Here is a 21,102-nt window from a genome sequence, read left to right as displayed (position 1 = left end):
CCTCATCCATACCCACGGATTATGCTAACAGCTACCCTTGTCCATAAAAAGACTCCTCCAAGTAGAACATGTGAGAACATGGCCTTTTTTTCTCCCTCCTCTGTGACCAATGACCAATGATTTCATTGCTGGCCTTTGTCTTGACTTTATCAACACGACTCACGCTGAAAAGTATAAATATGGACATGGCTTTATATGAATTTCCATATTAGAAAAATCGGCTCAATTAACAAAAAGTGCCATTTTAATCGCAGGCTTTTTTCTCTTCTTAGAAGTGATCAAGAAGAAATGTGGAAAACACTTCTTTTTCTAACATTTCAATAAATTGACTTTTGCTGAACATGAGCATATTAAAGTGATTTTTTAAAAATTAAAAGTGAAGATTTCCTTTGCATCAAAATATAAGGATTTTTTAGCTGACTCAAAGAAGATGAATACACCTGTGATAATAATGGTTGAATTATCCAGCAAGAAAAATATGTTACAGAAAGACCAGAAAACAGAGAGGGAAAGAAAGGTCTGTAATGGTTTGGCTGCTAAAGGACATTTTTACACACATGCCAGCACTAAGTGCTCTTCGCAATGAATAAACCATATGTCCATTTTTATATGCTTCCTTTCACTAAGATCCTGCGATTTCACAATATTCCCTTTGTCCCACTCCCTGCCTTGTCTTCCTCCTCCTTCAGCTACCCCATCCCCAACTTCACCTCCTTGGGCAAACAGTATTTGTGCCCTAGCTACCAACTTGAACATCTGCTACCTTAAAAAAAAAAAAAAAAAAAAATCACCTCATCGCCTCACATCCTCCAGGGCAAAAAGTTTGAAGGATTCAGCATCCTCAAAAGAACAGCCACAGAAGGGGCGGGGGGGGGGGAAGGCATATATTTTCTAGCTCAGTAAATTCTATCTATATAAAGATTAAATGAATAACATTTTAAAAATTCTTCCGTGCAAGCAAATTCCATGTTACCAAGAATGTATTGTCTTTCTTATGCATAGAGGAAGACCCACACATTTTATTTTATTTCACTTTTGCAACTGTGTCTCCTTTTCAACATATTACCATATAGAAGAGATACAGCATATATATGACTCTGGAGAAAAGAATGCCAATATTTTCCCTCTTTTTACCCGACGGTTTTCTCTTCTTAGTCTCCCCCCTGCCCCAAACACTTCCCCAGCTAAAAGATGAAGAAATATTTCCTCTGAATTAAAGTGAGCCCGGTGTTAAAATAGCTTGTCCAGATCCAACCAGAGCCCATTTTTTAAAACTCCATTTCAGCATTTGGTGGGCAGCTCTGCCCCTCCACTGGCTTATATCAGCCTCTCCCCCTACCAGAATTCCCATCGCCATATACCTTTGCCCTCAAGCTTTTACTAGTCCATTGCCTTTATATGTTTGCACTTAATTTGATTCCATCCTTCATGCTTTTTTCATTATTCTTAGTTCATCCACACCACATAAATTATCACCTTTGTTTTCAGTTCCCCATGTGCCCCATTCACACCAATTCCAAATAAATACTTCTGATCCTCATCCATTTAATCCAAATTAATTCATATTCCCTCTGCCCATCCTCCATGCTCACCTCTAGCTCCCCTCCTGTTTCTCCTTCTTATAGCACCTATGTTTCCTTCCATACTGATCTCTGAGCAAGGTTTTACAGGCAAAATGCTTCTGGAGGATGCACAATGATTGCTTTCTGTATTTTTTTATGAAAGCCAAGGTCTACAGCGCTGCCACCTTCAATGAGCCAATGTCTGCATGTCCATTTGCACTCTACAGCTGGTGTCCCTGAGCATCATAACCTCCACATAGAGAGAGGAAAAAGCTTGTCGCTTTTTGATGGTATTTAACTTTGGCTAACTGCCTTATTTCTCATTTATGTAGAGCTGTTTTTTCACACAATCGTCACTAATCAATATCAACAGCTATCGTAATAACTACAACCAACTCCACTACTATCTTCAATGAGCTCTTAAGATCTGCCAAGTATTTTACATATATTGATTCATTTAGTCTTCAAAACAATCTAGGATATAGATAAAATTATCCCTATATTTTACAAATGACTAAGCTGAGACTCAGGGAAGATAAATCTCTTAACCAGGTCACAAAAAAAAGAGCCAGAACTCAGACCCAAATCCACCTACAACAAAGCCCCCACTCTTAACCACTCTGCAGCTCTGCCTTTCAATAAGGCAGGGTGCCTCCTTGAATATATTCCCCATGGGGAGGAGTCTTTCCACATCAGTCCACCATAGGGCAAGTGGTTGCAGGTGCTGGGGAACATAATGAGCTCCACCTTGATAATCACTCTGAGTAGACAATGCCCAAAAAACAAAGCACCAAATAAGGCATCCCTCCTAAGGAGGTCTCTTTCTGACACATCTGTTGGGAGAAGGGGATAGGAAAAAAGAAAAATGCTCCGGACTCCCCCTTGAAAAAAAGAATCTTGCTTCCCCAGAGCTGTCCAGCCTTCCTACTAGACAGGATGTAGCCTGACTTCCATGCCCCCAACAAAGCTCAACATTCTTGCCTCATTCCGCTTTCTCTGGTTTCCTGGGGAGACCGGGAAGTGAGTCACCATCAAAGCCTGGGCGCACTGCAATGTCTTGTCATGACTTTCCTCATTGACTTGAGAAAGAAAGAAATATAAATAAAAAAATGTCCTTCAGGACAAATGTCAGAAAGGAAAAAAAGCTGACTTGAGCAGGATGTGTTTAGTCTGCCTATGGAGTGAAGCAGTCAGACTCTTGGGAAACCCTAACTGGGACTCTGCACTTGAGCCACAGGGTTCAAAAGTCGTGTTAGGAGACCTTCCCATGAACCAAGCAAGGCCCAAACAGGAAGTTAAGTGCAGAACTGGAGTACCTGCCCGAGTCCTGTGTAGCAGGGAAGCAGTGTGTTCTCGTCCTCCCATGGGTGGCACTGACTCTGAGGTTCGAAACAGTGATTTCTTCCAGACACATACTACACACCTGACTTTAGGAAAGTGCTTCTGTACTGCACAGAGATACTACATGCTCCCACAACCCAGAGCATTAGAGGTGAGAGGGACCTTAAGCTAGTCCGTTTGATAGATCTAGAAAATGAGGCCCAGTGAGATAAAGGGACACCCTCAAGGTCAGAGCTAGTTAGCGGCAGCGTTAGAATTAGAACCCAGGTTCTTCTGCTTTTCCAGGCAATGAACTTTGCACTGCACATCTCCTTGGTGGGCACAGACCGCAACTCACCACAGAGCACCAGGAAGACCAGCCTCGAGACCACAACTCCCACCAGCCACTTCTCCGGGCTCAAACCCAATGACCCGTTTTTTTCCCGACTGTCCTCTTACTCTGCTGCTCCTACTTTTGGAGCTCTTCCTTAACTCAGCTGTCCTGCGCAAGCAGTATGCAAAACCATACAGACGATACAGCCAGGACTCATTTAAAACCCACCAATGGCAGTAATTGCTCCTAGGATGCTAACACCAAGAAGGAACACCAGCCCTAAGCTTGTATCTCAGAGCACAGAACAAAGACCAGTTTCAAGGAAAATGTCAACCTCGCTCTTTTCTCTGTAAACCCCACCCTTCCAGATTACCCCATTGCTCCAACGATCAGTACGATCCCAGGGAATCACCGCCGAAGTCTTGAGGAAAATGTACGGTCCCCGTCGGTCCTCACTCTCCCTTACCACACACATAGCAGTGTAATCACTTTAGCAACTTCTCAGTAACAAGCTCATTAAAAAGCAATTCTGCCATCTCTCCATAAAGCACGCGCCAGAGAACAATGCAAAAGAGGAGATGCCAATTAATTATAGAATGATCACATCTAATGAACTCTGAAACCCTCCTGCTGCTGGTGACTTTGATGAAAAATCAGGGATGCTGGGAGAACAGTGAATGGGGACGCCCCAACTACCTTGTTTAACTGTGAGCTCTTTCAAATGTGCCTCCTCAGATTCCAGGGCTCAAAACTGCAGAGCTACACTCCTAAAACAATGGAAAGTGTCAGGGAGGTGACAAGTGTGTGTGTACGGTGTATGGCTGTGAGTCACACCGCCAGAGCCCCATTCAGGCCTCTCTGCAACTGCGTGTTCCGACCCGGGGGCTGGTCTTGCCTCTGAAAGGATCACACAGCCAGTGAGCGACAAGCCCATGGCCTGTGCCAGGACATCTGCAGAGCTCAAGGTCACATGCGTCACTCTGCTGCCCCGCCCCAGCCCTCCCGCTTGGCTGCCACCTCCAAGTCAGCACAGTGCCACTCCTCGGGACACGGGACGCGGGAGCCCGTCCCACCGAGAGGCTAAGGGAGGAAGGAGAAGAAGAAACCACGTGCGGCCAACTTGTACCACTACCTGTGTGAGTCCTCTGGTGGGCCTTTAGGTGGGAGCTTTTTGTATAAACTTTCCGGCACCCGTTAAACTGACAGCGGTGAACCCTCTTCTTGTTTTCGGGGCATGCCTCGGCCCCCACCCCTCCTTGCTCACTGTCGCTCTGTCCGCTTTTAACTGTCCCAGCTGCCGCCACAGCCGCCGCTGCTGTTGCCACCCCTCCCACCTTGACCGAGCCGAGCGCAGCCTTCTTGGCCACCAGTTTCAACGTCACCGTGCCATCCACGGCTGAGAGAGTCTGTGAGGTTTTGACCAGATGGCGGCTGAGCTCAGGGGACGATGGGGGCGTTAATGAGGTCACTGCGTTGAGCTGGGCCTGGTTGACGGCTGTGTAGCTGTCGAGAGAAGAGCTGGTTGGCTGGAGGCTGAGGCAGGTCTCAGATAGCAACTTGTCCCGAGAGAGTAGAATGTCCACGGCCGAGCTCTTCTCACAGATGGTGGCTTCCACAGGGAGCAGCAGCGGGTCCAAGCGCCGGAAGCTTTCCTCTATGCACGGGGGTGGAGAAGCATGGAGGAAACAGTCCAAGTCCTCACCGAAGGTCTCCGAGATCCTCCTAGGCTCCGTCTGTAGGTAGCGTTCCAATTCAAGGCATGTCTGCAGAGGGCAAGGAGGGAGGGAAAGAAACAGCCATCAGAGGCAAAGAACTACCACGAGGCCACATGTTGACAGGCAGAGCAGTAAGAGACAAAAGGAATGGTTTTGTGGCTGGAATCCGAAATTCTCCTGGTGAAAGGTCTGACCTTGTTATTTAGTCCCTGAATTCTTCCGAAGGGTTCATAAGGGTCACATCATTCAAGTTTAATGAAGGGGAACTGGAGGCCCAGAAGGGCTATCTCACACCATCAAGATCCCAGAGGACGTTCAATGATAAAATGGCCTCTTGCTCCACAACCCAAGTCAGCAGGTGAGATGCTCCAAGCATTGCTAGGAGTTCCATGTAACCAAGAATCACAGAGTCTTCTAACCAAAACAAGACTTCCCATAGTCCAACTTAATTTTTAAATAGACTTGAGCAAGTCTCAAAAATCAATTTTCTGACTTGCTCAAAAGGACAAACCATACCCTCCCCAGCTACGAGGTGACCTCAGTCACAGTCAGCCAAGAGCAAGCCCTGCCTTGGATTCCCTAACCAGCGGGAATGGATACTGTTCTAAAGAATGCCTCTCACAGCACCTCTGATATGCAAGACAAAACTCCCATTGTTTACAGCCAGTTATTCAAAATACAATTGCTACCTGGTTTGTGGCAAGGAGCAGATGTAAGTCCAGTTACAATGGTTTAGCATCTCTATGTGATAAAAATAAGTTCAAACACAGCTATCTGACTTGCTAAAGATAGGACCCAATATATTTCCAACATAAAGCCTTCACCTGGTAAAGAAATAGAGAAAAAGAACTGAAAAGTTCAGCCATGATAGTCTTTGTAACATGGTGGAAGTGCTCTTAAGGCAAAAGTGGGTATTTAAGTTTATACTTGAAAAGCTCTCCTCACTTAAGAATCCTGCTTTTCCAGAACCTTGTATAAAACCACGGTGCTAACTTGCACCATCAGCTCAATTTGCTCTGGCTTCTGGGCTTCAACAAAGAAACACTGATGGCAAATTTAGAATGAGACTAGCTCCTTCTTTACTGCCTCCCTAGTAGAGCATCTTTGATTTCAACCAGTGCTTGGATCTTGGGCTTTTATTCTGTTAAGAATATATTTTAATGATATACCTAGTTGTGTTGGATCTGTTAAAGATTGTAGTTTGGGGACATTTCAAAAGGTTGTTTTTGTCTTCTCTTTCTTATCCCATTTATTCTCCCATAAATTTCTCCATTAGGAGATGTACTAGCAATGGGGCTTACAATTTCCCAGATATAGAATCATAGAACCATGGAGCTTCAGAGCTGTTTGTCTAGATTTTATGTAGATTGTGCTTCTCTAACATGTTCACATGTCAGCATTTTACCTGTTTTTCTCAGACTGCATGTGATAGCCATTCCATGCTCACTACTTTGATAAGATTCTAGCTGCCTACCTAGGGTTTTAGCATTTAACCTCGAGGCCAGAATCCATTGATGCTCACCGCCTTTGGTATCCTCTGCCAGCTTGCCCTTCCTGGCTACCAAACCCCACCTGTATCCTTATGACATCAAGGGCCCACTCCTCCCACCCTGCTTGCCTCACTCCACTCCTGTTCTCTGAATAACTCAAACTCTACATGCCAAGTTCTTTCCTATTTGCCAAAGTATCCAACACCACCTTATATACTTTGACCTTCAAAATCTTTAAATTATTGCTTATATTCTTCCACTGGTTATATATGTGTCTTATGTCTTCTGTTTATTTTTTGTTGTTATTTTTTATTGAGGTATAATTGACCTATAAAATTATATTCATTTCAGGTGTACGACATAATGATTCCATATTTGTATACACTTCGAAAGGATCACCACAGTAAGTCTCGTTACCAGAAGACTGGTTTTTAATCAGCCTTATGATAAAACTCTGCATTAAGAATAAGAAAAACAGATTTTTAACTATGAATCAACTTTGGGTTACATCTTTGACTTTTAATAGCATAAACCAATGGATGATTCTAATCTTCATTCAACACTCATGGCATATGTTTTTGTTCAACTACTGTGTCCACAGCAAAGTGAAAAGTTTTCTGTGTGTTGGAAGGAGACCATATTAATAGATCCATGTGATGTAAGTGCAGGATAAATAATCAGAAGCCTAAAATGACATGGATTTACAAAGCAAAGTGATACCAAATAAAATACTATAAAGTATGTTGATAAATTCTTAGGGGATGAGTGGGAAAGGAGGTCTACACTCTATAATATGAAGGCATTCATCAAGGAAAGCTTATTGGAAAAGTCAGTTTTGATTCTATTTTATGTATTGATTAAATAACAGCTCTGGCTGAGTAGCTTCCCACCACTTTATATACGAAACCAATACTACTGAATTCTTAGGTTTAGAAATTTACATTATCCTCAGTTGCCCCTTTCTGAATTCCATGTCTCAAAAATTTTCCCTTCCCTTTTTCCATCTCATTGCTAGAAATTGTCATTTACTTCTCTCCAATACTGAAACCCTCGGGCTTAGCTCCAGTCAATTCACTTCTGAATTATGAGATCTTACTCCTAAAACCTCCATTAAAGCTTCCTTTCCTTTTTAAAACCCTCACCTACCAAGCACAGTACCTGGCACCCAACAGATACATATATCTATCAAACAAAGATAAAATCAACTTTATATTATTACTTTGATTACTTTAACTCCCCCATTCCATGAAAATCATCTCCTGCCTCCCTAATCTGGATGATGCTGAGGCTAGCAATCTTAGAAATGACCACTAATAAATGTCTTCTGGAACACAACTGTAATCCTTCTTTAGCTTTGTCCAACCAGATTTTTGAGACATGGATATGTTTCAGGTAAAAATCAGCTGAATCCTGGGTTATAAATTGTCTTTGAGGCAGTTCCCTGCCTCACACGCAAAGACTATCTCACAACCTAGTCACCACTGTCTTTCAATAGTTTTTGTATGTCATGTCTTCTTACATACTTTCTAGCTCAAAGATTTGAAAGCCACTGAGAAATTGTTGTGATGGTTAAGAAGCTTAGATCTCTTCATATTCAGAGTTCTGGGAAACAGATTCTAAACACATTTACATACTTTTCTGGTAAGGTTAAAAAATAATCTACCCAGTATGTCCTAGTTTAAATCCCAGGAGCACACAGGTCACAATAATGATCTAAAGATAGAGACAATCTACTAAAATGTGGAAAATGCTGGACCACATAAGAGCAGCTATCACTTGCAACCCTAATACAGAGCATTCTTATTCTATCTGAGAAAGAGAGGTATGAGTACCCATCAGAATGGACTGGATAGCCCTATGAAATCATTTCGAAATGATTTTTGTCTTGAGAAATCCATTTCTTATAATATTCTACTTAGATGAGAAGATTTTGTGAACCAGAAGCTCATCAGAAGTGGTGGAAATTAAAATGTCAAGAATGAAGAGAATTTTCATGTTAGATTATTTCTAAGCCAAAGAGAAAGTTTCCCCCAATGTTTTTCTTTAATGAATACAAAGGACTTCCTTAAGAAATGCCTATAATGTTTAATTAAAATCTGAGGTATTTACTCATAGATATTCATACATACATGCAGAGAGGTATATATAGAAATAAATGTGTCTATCTCTCTATGAGTATATATACATATATTTCCTAGCTCTGTCTTTACAAAAAGTCTACAGGAAAGACACCCCAATAGCAGTAAGCACACCTAATATACAGATCTTGGTTTCTTATGTCATTATACAAAGGATAATGGTAATAAAAGGATAAAGGGAAACCAGGGCACCTTGGAGAAATAGTTGATTCGAAGTCTGGTTCAAAGAAAATATAAGATGAGTCTAGAATATCTTCTGGTACTAGAAGGTTAAAAAGTGTTCATAAAGAGATAGAGCTATGTCAAAAAAAAAAAAAACAAAAAAAAACCTCAGAAGCCAATTTGAAGGAGCCCTTAATAACCAAATCTGGACAATATGAGCAACAGAAATGAATAGTGATGATGGGATTTTAATACATGGAATAAAATTAATATCTATAAATCCATGGTGATATAAATAAATATTGAATCAATAAACAATTGGAGATGGTTAGCTTCTCCTTACAGTGAAATTATAATTAATAAACATAGAAGGGATAATGGAAATAGAAAATCACCATTAGGCAAACAAAAAATAACAATGACTACAGGCAAGAAACACCAATGGATGCTAAAATTAGTACAGGAGCATATAATGAAAAACAAGATATTTGACTAGTCTCAAACCATCCCTCTCAGCAAAATATTAGTTAACTACAAAGACAAAAATAATAATTTTACAGTGAAGAAGCCTAGCATGCACCACTTTAGATATATGATCAAAGTTAGTAGCACCCATAATAAGGTATACTGATATCATGTAACCTGGTATGAAGGCTGAAAAGGGGACAAAATTATTCTACACCATTCCTGTCCAAAATACATAACCTCAATGTAATCATGAGAAAACAGAACCATCCAAATGGAGGGCCATTGTACAAAATAACGGGCTATTATTCTTTAAAAATATCAAGATCATGGGGGCAACAGGGTGGCACAGTCAGTTAAACATCTGACTCTTGGTTTCAGCTCAGGTCATAACCTCAGGATCATGAGATCAAGCCCTACACTGGGCTCCGTGCTCAGTGTGGAGTCTGCCTGACATTCTCTCTCCTTCTCCTTCTGTCCCTTCTACTTGTGTACTGTCTCTCTCTCTCTCTCTCTCCCTAAAAATAAATAAATCTTTGAAAACAAATACCAAGATCATGTATAACAAAGGAGATTGTACAGAAGACATTAAAAAGCTTTCCCAGATCAGAGGAGACTAAGGAGATATGATAACTAAATGCAACTGATTTTGAAGAGAAAAAACACATTGATGGAAAAAATAATTTAATACAAATAAAGTGTACAGATTAATTAATAGTGTTGTGTCAATATTAATTTCCTGGTTCTGATCACTGTATTATGGTCACATAACATTAAGGGAAACTGGGCAAAGTGTATACAGGAACTCTATGTACAATTTTTGCAACTTTTTTGTAAGTCCAAATAATTTTGAGAGAGAGAGAGAGAAGAAAAAGGAGAAGATATAACCATTAGCAAAATAGGAGTGTCTCCAGATTGTATATTTGCATGTAAAATTCAACTATTTGTTTATGTACGAGAACCAGAGATTTACTCTGTCCCAATGACACTCTAACCAGCAAACTCCAAGTCAGGAGTCCATGGATGTCAATTTAATTACATAAACTACGCCTTGCCAATACTTCTTCACCTTGGAGATACAAGGCTTCCCTCGACCTGACCTAACAATACAACTTAAGACTTGAGGGATCAGCCACTGGAGCAACCTCCATCCCCTCAAACATCCACTACAGTCAACAACAGGAAGGAAATGTGCCCAACTGCAAAGTGATTTTCTTACTATTTATAAGGTACATAAGAGCTTTGTGAAGACTCTCCAACATCTTAACTTTGAGTGTGGCTTATTCTCCTAGTTACCTAAGAAGTTTTCACTTGAAATTGGTTTTGAAATGATCATCCTACAATCTTTTTTAATACTCTCTCTATTTTGTTCATATTACTTCTTGGAACATGCTTATTAAAAGTGACAATATGGGATGCCTGGGTGGCTCAGCTGGTTAAGCGTCTGCTTTTGGCTCAGGTCATGATCCCCGAGTCGGGGGATCAAGTCCCACGTTGGCCTCCACGCTCAGCAGAGAGCCTGCTTCTCCCTCCACTTGGACTCTCCCTGCTTGTGCTCTCTCTCTCCCTCTTTGACAAATTTATTTATTTTACTTATTTATAAAATCTTTTAAAAAATATTTAAAAACTCAAAAAAAAAGTGATAATCTAAGACCTAGTTAGAAAATTAAAAATACTCAATCCTCTTACTGCCATGCCTACTACTTCTGTGACAGGCTCCAAAGGCAGAAATTGACAGAGAACAGGATAACCCAAGTCTCGTAGCACAAATTAAGATCACCAAAATCCCCCACATTGTTGGCAAGAGGTAGTTACTTTCATGGGATCAAAAAATAACAAAAAATTTGGCCATATATGGGCATGATGGTGCCAAGTTTACCAAATGGTTTTCATTAAACTTGTTCTTCTCTCTTCATAAATTAGATTAAATGTGCCATTCACAACTGCAAACATCTCCAGTCACTTTTGCCATTTCCCCCACAACTCTCTCCTAAAGGTTTCCTTTACCTATTTTTCTACTCTTTACTTTCCCTCACATTCATATGCTTCACACAACCTTTCAATTTCCCTCCCACTAATCATTGTTTCATTCAGAGTTCAACATAAAGTCTATTTGCTTTAGGAAGTCTGGGAAAAAAATGGAGTTAAGAAAATATGCTGACTGCCAAGTGTTGAAAGACACACCACCTCAATCCTGGACACAACTAAACAGTGTCTCCAAAACGAATCTATCAGTCCATAGATTGGTGGTATGCCTGGTTTATTAAGATTTTAATCTCCTTGTGGTTTTAGTAGCATTTTCCTAATAACTAGTGATGTTGAGCATCTTTTCATGTACCTGTTCACCTACTCAAGTCCTTTGCTCATTTTTTAACTGGGTCATTTGTTTCCTTGCTATTGAGTTATGAGTTCTTTATGCATCTGGGGAATTAACTCCTTATCAGATACACCGTTGGCAACTACTCCCCCCCACCACCAGTTTTCTTTTCACTTTGTTGATGATTCTTTTGCTTTTTAGTTTGACATAGTCCCACTTGTTTATTTTTTATTTTGTTGCTTCTGCTCTAGGTGTCATATCCCTAAAAATCATTACCAAGACCCAGGTCAAGGAGTTTAATTCCTATGTTTCCTTCTAGAATGGTCATCACCAAAAGACAAGAGATATCAAATGCTGGCATGGATGCAGAGAAAAGGGAACCCTTGTGCACTGCTGGTGGATTGTAAATTGGTGCAGCCACTATAAAAAACAGTACGGAGGAGCCTCAAAAAATTAAAAATAGAACTACCATATGATCCAGCAATTCCATTTCTGGGAATATATCCAAAGGAAACAAAAACACTAAGTCAAAAAGATATCTGCACCCCCATGTTCATAGCAGCATTATTTATAATAGCTGAGGCATGGAAACAATCTAAGTGTCCACTATTAGATGAATGGATAAAGTTGTAGAATGCATATACAATGGAATATTATTTAGCCATTAAAAAAAGACAAGGAAACCCTACCATTTGTGACAACATGGGTGGACCATAAAAGAATTATGCTTAGTGAAATAAGTCAGAGAGAGGAAGCAATATGTTGTATGATCTCACTTACATGTGGAATATAAAAACAAACAAAAACAAAAACAAACTCATAGAAAAAGTGATCAAACTTGTTACCAGAGGTGGCGGAGGGGTGGGAGGAGAGGATATTGGAAAAGGTGGTTTTAAGGTTTTAAGATACATAAGAACTAGAAATAAAATGTACAACATGATGACTACAGCTAACACTGCTGTGTGATAATAAGAAAAGTTGTTAAGAGAGTACATCCTAAAGATTCTCATCATAAGGACAATTTTTCCTTGTTTTTTTTTTTCTTTCTTCTTATTTTATCTATATGAGAAGATGGATGTTGGGTGAACCTCTTGTGGTAATCGTTTCACAATATATGTAAGTCAAACCACCATGGTGTACGCCCTAAATTTACATAGTGATATATACCAATTATTTCTCAATAAGAAGAAAAAAAATTTAACAAATTTTTTAAAATGACAATCTTCTTAAAAACGATGATCATATTCCTTATGCACATGGGTATAAAAATAATCTTTTAGAACAAAATTTCTACCTCTGCTATCTCAGATGGCAAAGACGCTTCAGTGTTAAAAGTGGTGTAAAGTTGTAAGAGTTAGAACTTTCCAAAAGAATGAGCAACAGCCCCCATCCATAACCACCTCACAACTCCCATGCACAACCCTCACCATATCTACATCCATGTCCACATGGGCACACTCTAGTCCAGTCTCAATGTCATCCCTTTACAAACCAAGTGTTTAGAACATAAAAAGTTCTTGTTTTCATTTCTGTCTTTTAATCTGAACATAAGAAAAGTCATTTGTCCAATATTTTTGCCATCACTCATTACTGTGTCATGATGATTAATTACTTGGCATCTTTGGATCCATGAATACTCAAGTTGATGAATCAATAAAGAAAAAAGAAATAGCATTTTGTGAATGTTTTTTTTTATGGAATAATATAGAGTCAATGAAATAAAAAGCCACCTACTACTACCTATGTTTATACTCAATTAGTCACCTGTGGTCCTTTTAACCAGCTATTTTTAATCCCTATCATTCTACCTATATTATTTACCTAAAATATCCAAGAGTTAAAATGGGAAAATATAAAGCAAATTGGGGAAAGAATATAAATACAAAAATAAGAAGAAATATAGTTTAACACAATAGAAACTTGCAAAGTCATGTCCTTTTGAGATCAGACCTGGACCTAATGATGATGATGATGATGATGATGATGACAAAGATGACAGTGATGACGGTGATTGCTTCTAGCAAGGAAGGGGTGAACTCTAGTTCCCAGAAAGAATGCAGACCAAGGTAATTGCACAAGCAGGTGACTGCACTTGGCTGCCTATGGGAGCCCCTTCCTGACATTTATTATGTGTGGTTTTATCACGTGCTATTAACCATGGTGCCACCATCCCGAGAGAGCATGAAGTACAGAAACAGGGAGATGAATCCCTTACTTTCCTCCTGGGATTGGCCCAATGCTTAATTACTTTTTTGTAGTTTGAAATCTTCGCACACATCCCAGAATGGAAATACAAAGTGACACAAAACAAGCTACTGGATAACAGGAAAATCTGAGCTTCCTTTTAAGTGATCTAAAATACGCCAATTTTTTTCTAACGCCTTATTAGATATCTGTATACTGCACACTTTTTAACAAAATCTTTATTCCTCTGACTCCTGAAACCAACTCTGTAGGATTGCAAAGACTGGTATTTATGAGAATTCTGTGATTTTTTTTCCCCCTTTTAAAGACGATATGATGCAATGGCTCTGATACATTTCTAGTCTTTTAAAATTAGGTCAGAGTTGAAAGATGGGAAAGGAAGCAGACAGCATGGTCAGAGAGTTCTAGTGCCATTTTTCTCAGGAGTGAGAGAAGAGGTAAGCAGCAGCAAGGTTATGATTAATAAGTTCAGTTAAGCCCATGGGAGAACCGCAGACACCAAGTAGCTGAACTTTATTGCCCATCTTCCTGAGTTTCAACATTTCAAAGTGAGTTTGAGGAGGAGAATATAATACTAACTCATGGCAGAGTCTCTTTAGAGCCAGTGACAAGAATAAACTATGTAAGTGTCAAAAAAATGAGTCCTTTTAAACAAATATTTACTTTTTCTTGACTTTCATTGCCAAGAAATATTAGAGTGGAAGGCTAGGACAGAATGATTTTGTCTAGAAAATACAGGTAAATAATTATATAGGATAAGAAGTGAGAATCTATCTCTTCTTGCATGTTTCAGCTATTAGGCTAAAAAAAAAAAAAATACCCCAATCCCACATCAATAGCACACCCCAGAGGTGCAACAGCATTACGCATCACTACCAGCACTGCCCAACTCCACAAAAATAACCCCAGGACTGTAACCCACGTCAGATCGTATGCCTTCCCTCTGTTTCTCACATCAACTGGTTGCTGGGGATGAAACCAAATTAAATATTTCCCTCTCGTCCTTTGTAAATTATGAGAGACAATGCTGTGAAAATTAATTGAATTCTAAACAAACATGAAAGTTGGGAAATTTCTCCCAAAACCTCTTCAGCATCTCTCCTCTCTGAACTATTTTTAACATTCAAAGAAAATATTTGTTTGTATATTTTTCTTTGGGGAGGCAAGGGGAGGAAGGAGAGAAGATGAAAGGCCTGGGAGTGGGCGCTGTCTTTGAAATAAGCGGCCTCAAATACCCCTTTCATCTTCCAAGGGCTCCTTACATACCGCGCATAAAAGAAATCCCCAAACCAACTCCAATCTAAATTAAATATTGAGGTGCATTCTACAATCACGGAACCTCTGCAGAGCTGGGTCCCAGGTTTCAAGCTCCTTGAAGAAAGGCACTGGTGTCCCCCATACCTCCAACAACTTGAAAAAGCACTTCCTCCTTCAGAAAGCCTGTGATCCTCAAAATTAAGTGTCCATCAGGAACAGGATGGCCCGTGCCCTGAGATGGCTTCTTACCTCGGTTCAGGGTTGTTTCCCCAGCTGCTACCTGTTACAGCATACTGATTCCGAGTCTGTCATATTAGCCTCTACCCACAACGGCTGCGCCTACCCTCCATCGGCCCTTTAGAAGGGTCCCTCACGATTACCAGGCCACTGGACTAGAACTAAATTCCAACTTGGGAGTGCTCCTGTACAGCGGAATCACATGGGATGCTTGGGTCTGTTATCATACCAACCCTCTACTTGGTTTGACACACACTGAAGAAAACCCCACGTTACATTATAGCTTGAAAATTAGTTTCAAGAGATGCCCGTGCTTTGGTCATTATGCTTTCACGGAGGAAATGAAATTCACGCCTTAAGAGTCAATGAAAAGAAATCATTCTACACTGGAACAAAGCCCTAGATGCGGGCTTCCAATGAGGTCTGAGGAAGAAACAAATACAGAAGAGGCACTCCCAAAGGAAAACCCATCATCATACATGAGAGTGCCAACCAGTCCTTGCTCAGGAAGGGAGGCACGCTATCCCCACACCTCCTGAAAGCCCAAGGCCTTGGGAGAAGGCCTCCCCTCTGAGAAGTGATGGCTTCCCAAGAACAACAATGGCCCTGACAGTTTTTCAGCTCCACCATTAATTTTCCATAAAGAGCAGTTTTCTCGATGAGCGCTTGTGTCAGGCAGGGCCTGATGCTTCAGAAACCTGTAATTATTCTTGGCTCCCCACCCCCCACAGCCTCTGCACCTGTGTCAGTTCAAGGCACCAGCTGGTCATGTCTTGCCTCCTGCCTCTTAAGGGGGTGGGGTGGGGGTGGGGGTACGAGAGCCTTCATTGAAAACCCAAACTCACATTACTTGTCTCTTCTTCCAAAATGCAAAAACAAAACAAAAAATTTAAACTCACCAGTCTCATCCCTTCCCCCAACTGGTCTTGCCAAAAGAAACAAATAAACATTAATTGGCTAGAGAGCCTTCATTCAAACCAGAATTACTGAAAAACACAGTAACAGGGAAAGGTCTGACAAGGGGTTATTAATCCTGTTTTACAACCCACTCTTACTCAACCCCCGCCTGCTCCCGTTAACTTTGCACACACATGCACACACCCTCCCCAAACTCCAGGGGCCCCTTTGCACTGAGTGGCCAAGATGGGAACATGCCGAACCCATTACATCATCTCCCCTGCCTCTCCCAAATCACTTGCACAGGCTGACTCAGGCTACTGGGAAGTTTTTTTTTTTTAAAGCAAAACTCATTTCATTGACTTTCTTCTGGAATACTGCTATATCCTTCTCGGTTGGATTAATTAAATACACTTTTCCCCTAACCCCCCATAAAAATACATACATGACTGCTTCTTTTACCCCAAAGCACAGCTGCACACATGTACAATGTACAGACACATGTCTCTCTCTCTCTCTCTCTCACACACACACACACACACACACACTCCAAGTGTGAATTTCCCAAAACCAACAGGTTCAAATCCCTTGGGGATTCGCAATTCAGTGGCTGGTGATCATAGAGGATATTTTCAAATCCAAGAGAGTTTTCAGAAACTCCCACTGTGGAAAGGTAAAGCTGATGTGGGAGCACTCACTAGGAGGGATATTTGCTCTACTCCTCAGACTGTGTAAAACGGCAGCCCAAAATACAATGAAACCAAGCCCTAAACTGCTTTTCCTGCCATGGATGGTTGTACATTTACTTAATTTGAGGTACTTAGAATCAACTTCCCCAAATATTTAAGGCTACTGTGTATGTTCCATTGTGCTGCTGATTCCAGGTAAGGAAACAGAGCGCTTTGTGCGCATGAAGGGATAGAAGACAAGGGGTTAGGAGTATTGGCCTTGGAGCCACACTGCCTGGATCCAAAATTAGGTGACACTATTTACCAGCTTGCAATGCTGTTGGGCAAGTTACTTAACCCCTCTGTGCCTCAGCTTCCTCACCTGTCATATAAGAGTGTGTGAGAGTCCAATCATTTGATACATGTCAAGTGCTTATAATAGCACCTAAAACCCATACTATGTCTCCTGTGGCTGTTACCCAGCTAGTGTTATTTCACTGCAATTCCAAGAAGACAGTAAATATAATCAAATGTAACAATGACACAGAAAGGGAAGATTAAAAAAAATACCAAATAATTATCAAAGTAAAATAAACCCATTGTATATAATAGAGGACTCTGGCTGGGTGACATATCTCACTGAGGGTTCAGTTTTCTCTTCTCCCAGGCAAATGGACTGGACTTCTAAGGAACTTACTAGTCCAGAGTTCTACGTTGCTGTGAAATAACAATAGAAGGTAGAGACCAAAAGTGAGAATGGCTCATTTAGAACAGGCTCAAAGGAATGAACACAGGCTCGGCTGCCCAGTCGTGTGGTGAGAGGAAGGAGGTTGGAGACTCTAGAAGATGGTTCTTGGCCAGGACACAGTGGAACTAATTCTCTGGTTCCCCAAGGAGATCAGCCTCACCAGCATCTAAACATAAACTTCACTGAAATGGAGGTTCCTCGGACACCTGGAATACTACTGAATCATGGCCTGTCTCAAGGACTTATCGAATGAGTGAATGAATGAATCAATCAATGGAAAAACTCCTAAACAAGGTGGTCAAAAGTCAACAGTGGTCACAATCCTGGGCAGGCAAGAGTACCAGAGTGTGATGAAAGCCAAAAATTTTTCCTTCTTAGAATAAAGGACATCAGAAACAAAGTATATGCATTTATTACCAACATTTCTTGTAGGATATAGCAGTATTTTAAGATCCAACTATAGGTGATATTTACTTGTCTCCTTGGTGTTTTCGTTTGAGTAAAGAAATATTTAAATGTTTACTGTCTGGGATACATCCAGTATTCTCAACTTAGAGGCACATTTAAGTTCTTAAAATGCTATAGGGCAACCCTGGGAATATGTACCGGGGTAGAAAGTAAAAACCATTTCCTTACCTAAGAGAGTATCTCCCTCTCTTCTGCTATGTCCTTTTTTTCTCATCTGACCTCCAGAAACCACCAGGAAGAGAAGCGATGAAGACAAATAGATAAGATGCAATTTTCAACTCTCATTCTTTATTGATGAAAAGAACCTGACCTAGGAATCAGGATTGATCTCCACTTTCCCCACACTGTCTCTACCCTCTCCACTAACTAAACTACTGAACCTGAACAGGGCGTTCACTTTCTTCTCTGCAAAATGAGTGAACCATACTCTCATAGACCACTTCTAGCTCAAACTACTTGCTGACACCCCTTCCATAGCCTGCCATCACACATACTCCTTGCCGTGGCCCATTAGCTCCTACAGGATCTGGCCCTGTTCTCCTCATCTCTAAGCCCTCTCTCACTCACACAAACAGACCAGGCTCATACCTTTCTCAGAGCCACAGTGCCACTGTTCCACAGGTCATTGCATACCTGCTTCCTTTTAAATCTGTTACGTTTGGGCTTAATTGCCACCTATTCAGCATCCTTCTTTGATCTGCCTAAATTAGCCCAAACAGCCTCTTTGCTCTCCATCACACTACCTTGTTTTATTTGCTTTTCACAAAGCCCTGGAAAGATCCAAATTATTTATTTGCATGTTTATTCTCTATCTTTCTCTACTGGGATGGAGGTACCAAGAGAGTAGAGAGTTAGTCTCATGTGTCAAGGAATCTAGTATAATACCTGGAAAAGACACCCAAAACATACTAGCCGAATGAATGAACAAGTGAACCAGCCAAGCCATTAATTGATCTTGGAATTCCAAGGAAGACTAGCTGGTCTACCCTAAATCTGCCCTACAATGTCTACTTTATTGGGACGAAGGTTTCATCATCATTTCTCCTCCTCAGCTCAACGTTCAGCACTGAGATGTCACTCCCTGATGTGCATTCATCAAAAGGGAGTAAAATGGAGCCTCTTCTCAAGACAAAGAGATCAATCTTGGGTCCTTAAATCTGCCCATTTCAAACAGATGCCAAAAGGACATTTCTTCCCAGCAGTCCAAGTTGCATCATATGCTCCAAGTGTCACTCTCGCTCAGATGAACAAAACCCACCCCTCGCCTGGCCTCTGCACCAGGTGCTTATTAACTGGTGCCTTGAGGGAATAGACTAAAGGTCGAGGCTCAATCCACTTTATATCATGTATTCCCATTTCTATCACCTGAAAAGGCCTCCCTAAGAAAGGCAACTCTGGCCACTGGTCTCCAAAGCACATTAGTGGTCACAACAGTTTGGTCCCCAACACTGGCATCCGTATTACCAGCAGTCCTTAAAAGAAGAGGTTCATTCAAATCTAGCAGTCATCAAGAACTTGTGTTTTCTGTCACCCTAAATAGTGTCACACACCACTTACATAGGTGAGGTCCCCAGAAATTCCCGTTTGGGCACATTCTGGTGACTTTCCCACAAATTCCTAAACACAGAAGAATTTCATTCCTCTCCATTCCCTTTAAGAATTTTACATAAAAAGATATCTCTACTGAGAGGTGCTATTTATTTCGGGATCATTATTTCACAGATACGGAGCCCTCAAACACTAAACCTGGAAGTGAGCCAAAATCCAATTAAGAGGGTATGGCGTTTGAACTAGGCAAGAACTAAGGGTGAGAATGTTGAATATAGCTGTACAGGGTTTGTGTGTGTGCATGCACACATGTGTCACTGACAATGAAATGTAGATTCTTTTTCATGTATTTCCGAATGCCTTTCTCTAAACCTATCATTGTTCCCAGAGCAACAAAGCTGGTCCTTTTCTTGTTCATTATGTTAGGCAATAGGAATCTTTCACATGCTGGCTGGACAAAGGTGGGGGGAAATGAAGAGAATGTTTTCCATCATGGAAAGAAAAGTATAACTGTGCTTGGCCCATTTTGGAGCCACATAACAATGTTGCAGGTTTCAAATGAACAATTCAACCCAACTTGACAGGGAAGAATCGAGTGCTGGGGCCTTGACATTTGGATTCCAGTAGCTCGGGCCCCTTGCTTAACCTCAGGTGGCTCAGCTGATATCGGGTGACACGCACTTTCAGGCACACCAGATCCTCACTGCAGAAGAGACACTAATTTGAATCATCACTGCCATCCCCTCTCCCCATTGTTCCTGTCTGAACCAATTTCCATACAGTTTCAAAGAAATCATCAGCCCATGCAAAGGGAAAATCCCAAAGGAACAAGAACTACATTAGCAGCATAAGGGGGGAAATCTAATTTCCAATCCAGTTGCTTTGTTGTTTCAACCTCTAAGGAAGGTTCCTACATATGCACAACATAAATTAAGTTTTAAAACACCACCGTGATTCAAAATTAACAAAAACTCTCATGGGTGAAAAGGTGGTTCTTGGTACAAATCTCCTTATACAATGAGGGTCAACTCTACCCAGAGCTTATGGGTGGTCTGTGTCTTTGAGATCTCAATCATCTCAACCAACAAAATATTTTAGAACAGGATATATTCACTGAAACCAACAGACTTGATGGTAAATGAATTCTCAGTCAAAGCAGTACCCACATTAAGAATTCTTAAACTACCTTGTTGACAGAACTCACCAAGATGTATTCTAAACACTGAGATGGTTCAAATTAAGGATTCCTTTTTGGCATGACAGGCTATGCCAATACAATTTCCTAGTACCCTACTTGCTGGAATAAAATTCATGGCAAGACACCAGTGTGACTACATCATTAATTAACTTGAACCACATACCGGAACATTGCTGCTAATAAAACTCCCCTATAAAGAAAACATGTTTTCTCTACTGAGAATCCTGGAATGTGGGCCCCAGCAGAGACACTGCCTTAATTAAGAAGATACTTTGATGTTGCTTCTCTACCTGAAATTTGGTCATATTTGGCTGGATCTTCAATAACTTGAGTTCTTGAATGTGCTTTTTGGAAAAAGAAAATGAAAATGACA

General features: G+C 40.8%; 2 protein-coding genes and 1 long non-coding RNA gene across 5 annotated transcripts in view; 1 reads left to right on the top strand and 2 right to left on the bottom strand.

The window, feature by feature from the left end:
• Window positions 1–21,102, bottom strand: part of PLEKHM3 (pleckstrin homology domain containing M3) — a 1,279,556-nt gene that overhangs the window by 469,105 nt on the left and 789,349 nt on the right. The window lies entirely within an intron of this gene.
• KLF7 (KLF transcription factor 7) overlaps window positions 1–21,102 on the bottom strand; it is a 90,260-nt gene that overhangs the window by 42,281 nt on the left and 26,877 nt on the right. Inside the window, exon 2 of one of the 3 annotated variants that reach the window (XM_082689111.1) lies at window positions 4,349–4,979. In XM_082689111.1, coding sequence (XP_082545237.1) covers window positions 4,349–4,979 — 631 coding nt within the window. Of the gene's footprint in view, window positions 1–4,345; window positions 4,980–21,102 lie in introns of all 3 variants that reach the window. The other 2 variants (XM_082689112.1, XM_082689110.1) reach the window with 2 other exon arrangements.
• On the top strand, window positions 1,998–13,177 carry LOC309843571. The gene is made up of 3 exons (XR_014300220.1): window positions 1,998–4,352; window positions 6,773–6,824; window positions 11,823–13,177. It is a non-coding gene; the product is annotated as an uncharacterized lncRNA (long non-coding RNA).

This window comes from Mustela nivalis, assembly GCF_964662115.1.
Source record: "Mustela nivalis genome assembly, chromosome: 11".
Lineage (NCBI taxonomy): Eukaryota > Metazoa > Chordata > Mammalia > Carnivora > Mustelidae > Mustela > Mustela nivalis.
This window is presented reverse-complemented; position numbering and strand designations above follow the sequence as displayed.